Raw genomic sequence first — 6686 nt, 5'->3', positions numbered from 1 at the left:
GGGCGGTGGTGGGTGAGGTGGGGGCGGGAGTCACTGGCTCTTTGATTGGGGTCAAACCAGAGCTTGTCGCCGGCTCCCCGTCCTGCTGAGATGTTTTCTCCTTCGGGTCAACAGTGGACGATCGTTTCCATGACGACGAGTTAGCAACGCCTTCTGTTGTAAACTGGCTTGGCGTTGCTGTCGGTTTCAATCCTACCGCTGCCTCATCACCACCTGGCCTGTACACTCGCTCCTGGACTGTCCCAGAAGGCTGGTCGGTCCTCTGACCTCGACCCACGCGAGAACTCCTGTCAGACACGATTTTGACGTCATCAGTCAGGAGCGCTGGTTCCTTAGACGGTAATGACGACACTGACTCATCACTCAGTCCTGGGAGTTTTTCTGTCCTGACGTCACTGTTGTCACCAGTACCTCTGACGCCACTGTTACCACCCGTACCTCTTACTACAGGTACATTATCCACTGACTGAGACGTTGGTTCAGAAGATGTACCGCCAAACTGAGCAGGTGAACGCGCATTGATGAGAGAATCTTGTTCAGAGAAGGTCATCTTAGATTTATCCACATTACCAGCTGCGAGTGCAGCCGTCTCCCTATTTCTGTCCACATTCCCAGGGCTGGTTGAGGATAAACTTGAAGCCTGCAAGGTTTGTGAACTTTGAGCGGCTTCACCTGAACCATCATTGTTGTTTCTGCCTTTCGGTCTCTCAAAAGTGTTGGGGTTGACTTCAAATCGCTTCCGCTCATTCTCCGTGTGCCGATCTATCTTGACGTCCTGAGACGGTCTGAGCCTGAGCCACTCCGGAGTTGTCTCCCTCTGAGTCCGCGGCGAGGCGTTGGCTTTGATCCTCCCCTCGATGTCTGTCACGGGCTTCCGGTTGAGCCAGGAGGGTTTGGCTTCTGCTTCAGGGGAGGTTCTGTTGGCTGCTGCATGGGGAGGGGCTGGTGGGGTGGTATTCCGGAGTCCTCCTCCTCCTCCTCCTCCTCCGCCTCCTCCTCCTCCTCCTCTTCTCAGAGAAGTGTGGCTCACTTGTGTTAGCGACTTCGCCTGGTCTTTTGATGGGAGGGTCGCTGCATTTTCCGAGTTTGAAAAGTTTGTATTTCTATCTGTTTCTTTGTCTTTAACTGTGGTGAAAACTTCATTGATCTTTCCACCTTTAAACTCATCAGTTCTGTCGTCTATTTTAAACCTATTCAAGTCTTCCGTTTCCTCTTTCACCTTTGAACTTTGCGTCCCATTAATTATGTCATTGTCTTTTGACCTCCTCACCTCCTCACCCATCGCTGAATTCCCCACTCTGCTTTCTACGTCATCAGTCTCTGTGTCCACATCACGACTCTGCACATCGTCACAACTTCCGCTGAGCCGACCGGCACTCGTCACCTGACCTCTCCTCACGTGATCAGCCTGAGCCCTCAGCTGTCGGATTGTCTCCCCTGTGGCGCCCAGAGTGAGCGCCCTCAGCTCGGGCTGACTCATCACCAGGTCCGAAGACTTGTCCAGCTGCAGAGATCCCCGTTTGGCGTAAGCCTTCTGCTTGACCCAGTCCGGGATGTTGTCCAGGCGTGACCCGCTGACCCCGCCCTCAGACGGTGACGTGGGCAGGGAGGAATTGGACTGGGACTTGCCAATCTCTCTCAGAGTCTTCGCCTTGGCGGCCGAGCGGTCGGGCGACAGGTCCTCGGCCTTCCACTGACGCAGCTTGTCTATGAACCCGGATGACCCGGCCACCTCTCTCCTCCCGTCAGCCCCCGCGACGTCCTTGACATTCTCCGCCGACCTCCGGGCCGGTGAGTCTCGTGTCTGGTTCCGCCGAGGTCCTGATCCAGCCCGAACTGACAACACGTCGTCTTTTTGGTCACTTGGACGATCGCTCCTATCTCTAGGAATTGAACCCCTGTGAACGGGAGGTTTGTTCGTGACGCTAACTCTGTCCACATTTCCCACAGATTTGGGCAGCTGGAATTGTGATGTCATTCCACCTCCTCCTCCTACTTTGCCGTTATTTCCAAATCTCTGCTTGTCGACAACCTGGCTCTCTGTCGTCTTCGAGGTCGCCTCAAACTTTGCTGCAATGTCCCTGGGCGAGGAATGTTTGGCCCCTGGGGGGTACTCCCTCCCCCTGCCGCTGATGGCAGAACCGACAAATGAGCTCCGGCTTTCCCGGGGCGGGGTGGGAGACTTGGAGCGAACGACGTGCTCGTATTTCGTCCAGATACTTTTACTGCTGACAGGTTCGAGCTTCGGAGACGACCAGCTGTTTGGGGAAACTTTCCTCAGAGAAGCTGGGGATGGAGATTCATTTCTTGAAGTGGAAGACTTCCATGCTGCGCCATTTCTTGAGTCGGGAGCCACGTCTGTCTGTCCTTTGTACCGGGAGGTCTGAGAAGGTTTCCCGACATGGTCAGACCGAGCAGAAGTAGACGAGGCAGGCGTGTGGACAGAGAACTTGTTCATTATCTGCGACAGGTCGCTACTCCGGGACTTTGACTTGACAGAGGCGGCGTTCTTGGAGATGTCCGAGGACTTGAACCCCTCCCTCTGGGCCACGGGCTTGAGCTTGACGTCTGTAAAGATGCTCTCTGTGGAGCGAGACATGAACTTGCTGCTCCTCAGGTCCCCGGGGGCGGGCGCGGGGCGTGGCGATGGGCGGGGTGATGGGCGGAGCTTCACCTTCCGGAAGTCGTCCACAGCCTCTGGCGCTTCCGAGGAGTACGGTTGCCATGGCGACGACGAGGTAGACTTGGCGTCCCGGGCCGACCACGGCGCTTCTGTTCTGAAAGGCCCGGCGCTCCGCGTGCCCTCTCTGTTCGTCACGTGACCAGCCCGCGTGCCCTCTCTGTCCGTCACGTGACCAGCCCGCGTGGTGTTGGGTGGCATGGACGTCCACGTGGTATCTTCAAACTCGAGTTTCTCGATGTCAGGCTTGAAGGAGACACCACGTGACGAGGATGGCGCTGACGCATCGTCGAGGAGCCCGCCGCTGGAGGACCGCCCACTGTCACGTGACACGCTGAATGACGTCACGGAGGGCGGGGCTTCCTCGGTAGCGGAGGAGAAGCTCTGGTCCGACTGTGAGGTGAACACGTCATCGCTGGTGTCCGCCTGGAGCGGGCTGTCCGAGGCGGGTCGGCGGGGGTCAAGGACACCAGCGTCAGGGCAAGGTGAAGGTTGTTTGGTCGGGAATGTGCCGGCGTGTGACGTCACCGCTGTCGGGGACACCTGGCGGGGTGACGTCACGGCTGTGGCTGAGGATGACACTGAGGCCGAAACTGGAACAGCTGACTCGGCGTTGGGTCTTAATGCTGTTGACGATGATGATGATGACGACGATGATGATGATAATGAAGGGGGAAGTATAGAGACGGTTGCCAAAGATGAGCCAATCGCTGTAGTTTCATTTTGACCTCTCGATGCTGCCGGACTCTCTAAAGCGTTCCCCGAGCCCAGAGAAAAAGCAGACAATTGTAAGTCATGGTTCTCCGCTTGTTTCGAGGCTTTCTTGGCTATCTCGTCTTCTCTTTGCCCCACAAGGACACTAGAGGATGTTCCCTTCACATTTTCTCTCAACCGACCCGAGTGCAGATTTTCCATGGAAGTTTCAGTTTTTGCGGCGAATGTAAGTACACTTGGGTCAACATTTTGCGTAGTAAGTTTCGATAAAGATGAGCGGATGCCATTAGATCTAGAGTCAGTTCCTGGCGAATTCTCCCGGGCTGATAACGTTATATCAGAACCACCGCCTTTATCGGGTTTTGAGAATCTTGACTCATACCTGGCCAGATGAGAACTGTAGCGTCCTTGAGATTCTGTGACGTCACCGTTCAGTCTGTCGTTTGAGCCAGGTCGTCTCTCGCGTGAGCTCTGACGCTGGCGAGAATCTGCGAGAGACGTGAGTGGGGCGGGAGAGACTCGCTGTCCGGAGCCGCTGCCAAACAACCAACGGTCTTTGAAGGAGGAGGAGGGGGCGTTGTCTTGTCTTGCCGGGTGTGAGGAGGTGGAGACAGCCCCGGGAGTGGGGGAGTGTCTGGGTTCTGATGTCGTGGCTGTGGAGTCCAGTGGGGTGGGCGTGGCTTTCGACGACGTGGGTGTGGCTTCTGATGAAAAAGGCGAAGCTTTCGTTGACACTGATGAGATAGGGGCGGCTTTCCAAGAGGAGGGCGTGGCGTCCGATGAAATGGGCGTGGCTTTCCAAGAGGAGGGTGTGGCGTCCAATGAGATGGGCGTGGCTTTCCAAGAGGAGGGCGTGGCGTCCGATGAGATGGGCGTGGCTTTCGTCGACGTCGAGACATCCTCAGGCTCAAAATCCCGTGAGGAAGAGGGAGAGTACTTCCGCTCTCTCCAGCGGCTCTCCCTGGCCGAGAGAGGCGCCTCCTGAACCTCCCCATCCCCCGGCCCCCCGCCAGACGTTCTCAGCGCGCCCAGAGAGCGGTTCACGGACTTGAGACCGAACGGGTTGACGCCTGCCGGGCTGCGCTGATAGGTCAGCTCCCTGTGTGTCTGGCTGCCGCCCGTGTGCCTAGAGGGGGACAACCTCACCCCCACACCCCCGCTCCCTGGTACATCCACACCACGTGACATCACGTTCCGAGAGTTCCTCGCCACCTGCAAACGCCTCAGCTCTGACCCAACCAAACCAGCGCCCTCTTGTAAACCTCTTACGTTACTCTCCCCCTCACCGGCCAGGTCATCTCTCCCGCCACCACAGACCTGGTCGGCCTCTTTCTTTTTACTCCTGGACAGAACTTCCCGGAAGTCCATCACGGCGCTGGTGTCGGGTCTCAAGGCTGTTCTCACGAGGGGTGCGGCGGGTCTGGGTTTGAGCACACTCCTGAAGTCTGTCACACCGCTCTCCCCCGCCCCTGAACTCCCCTGCTCCTGTTGCCTCACACCGGCACCTCCTCCTCCTCCTCCTCCTCTCTTCTCCTGCCAGCCCAGACCAGGAACTTTGACGACCATCCTCACCTCAGGAGCCGCCTCTCCTAGTCCCGAGACCTGTGACTCCTGGGCAGGCGTCATTGGCTTCAAGAAAGAGATACGGCCGGAAGGAGTGCGTGACTTGGCGGTGTTCAGAGATATCCCCGGTACGGGCGGCTGGTGGGTGGATGGTGCACTTTGACCCGGCACGGTGCTTCTGTCTGAGCTGTCGTCATCCTCCACTCTGAAAATATAAACCCACAGCAATTTTCCTTTACTATAATGAAGATGGTGGTTAAAGGGGGTGGTGAGGGGGAACGGTTAATAACAAGTTAAAAATCATAAATTAAGAGTGTCTACAGGATAATGCACCCCTGCAGGTGGGGGGCCCCATAGTTTTACTGTGGGGGAGCAAAGAATCCACCTGCCGTGATACTGCGTGACGTAAGAGGCGACTAAAGGTGCATAGGTCTGGTCACCTGAAAAGTGACAGTTTGCGGAGGGTCAACTACCCGACCCAGTAAAAATGTAAAGTTACAGAAACACGAACAAACATGCCTTATAATGTTTCCATCTTGGGAGACGGAGGAGCTTCTGTATCAGCAGGAATAATGAAGGACAGCGGACAAAAGTCGAGCAGCTATAACAAGGAAAGTCTTAGATTGGAACCCACAGGGTAAAAAATCAAGGGGAAGACCACGTGGAACCTGGAGAAGAGTTACGGAAATGAATGTACAGAAAAGTGGGAAGACATGGAGTGACATCAAGCGACTAACCCAGGACAGGGAAAGGTGGAACATGTTTTTTCGTGGCCTATACCCTGATGCAGGGTGAGAAAGGCAATGATGATGATGATAGGTAAATGAAGAAAAGTGAAGAAAATAATAAATTTACAAAAAGAGGAGAGAGAGGGTAAAACAGTACCTTTTGACATGGATGGCTGGTGCCTTCTATAAATAATTAATTATTTGTGTCACAACACGGTGGAATCAGGCGCTCGTCAATTTTTGGGCATATAGAATTACTGGTGCAATCTTTACACCTTTTCATTTGTTTTATTTTGATGAAAAAAAAAATACCCGTCCGTCCTGAACAGAAATCGAGATATTTTCGCTTGAAGGAGGTAGGGTGCCAAACGTTAAATTAGCGAAAAAATGGCCTCCAAAGTTCGGTGCTTTCCAAAGCTGTAGTGTACTTGGAAGCTGTATTATTACATTTTTTGTTCCTTTGAGTAAAACTCCACACAAAAATGTGTTTTGGAGTAGGCATAAAAGTTGTTTAGCAAAACAACAAATCGATTTTGATAGACTTGCGCAAAGGGGAAAAACAAACTTTTAAAAAAGGTTTTAGTAAGAGTTTTACAGCACTTTCAGCATAAATAGACCACACAAGTGCTGAACATTGGAAGTGTAACAACAGATTAACAGGCAAAGAGAAGATGGAAAGATAAGGACAATAAGCTAACACATCACGAGGACAACATTACGATAAAACTAATCTGACAATCTGACTGTGTCATTTTAATAGGATTTTGCAAGGAGAGATTTTGAAAAACTAAAACAAAAAGCCAAAAGCCACTCACCCGTGAGTCCAGCGTCCGTGCGGTAGGGCGGGGGTCCCCACCGGTAGAGGGCGCCCTCTGGGGTGCACGTGCAGGGTACAGGTGTGGGAGGCTGAGCCGCGCGTGTTGTGCACGTGACAGACCAACTCACCCTGGTCGGAGGGCTCGGTGGAGGTGATGGTCAGTGTGTGGCTGTCTCCCAGGGAT

At 54.1% G+C, this 6686-nt stretch overlaps 1 protein-coding gene across 1 annotated transcript in view; it reads right to left on the bottom strand.

Moving 5' to 3' along the window:
• Window positions 1-6686, bottom strand: part of LOC106014024 (serine/arginine repetitive matrix protein 2) — a gene marked incomplete at its 5' end in the record, with an annotated part of 9136 nt that extends 2450 nt beyond the window's left edge. The window contains 2 exon segments of the mRNA XM_013091020.2: window positions 5-5162; window positions 6501-6686. Coding sequence (XP_012946474.2) covers window positions 5-5162; window positions 6501-6686 — 5344 coding nt within the window.

Source organism: Aplysia californica, unplaced genomic scaffold, assembly GCF_000002075.1.
Source record: "Aplysia californica isolate F4 #8 unplaced genomic scaffold, AplCal3.0 scaffold01868, whole genome shotgun sequence".
NCBI lineage: Eukaryota > Metazoa > Mollusca > Gastropoda > Aplysiida > Aplysiidae > Aplysia > Aplysia californica.
This window is presented reverse-complemented; position numbering and strand designations above follow the sequence as displayed.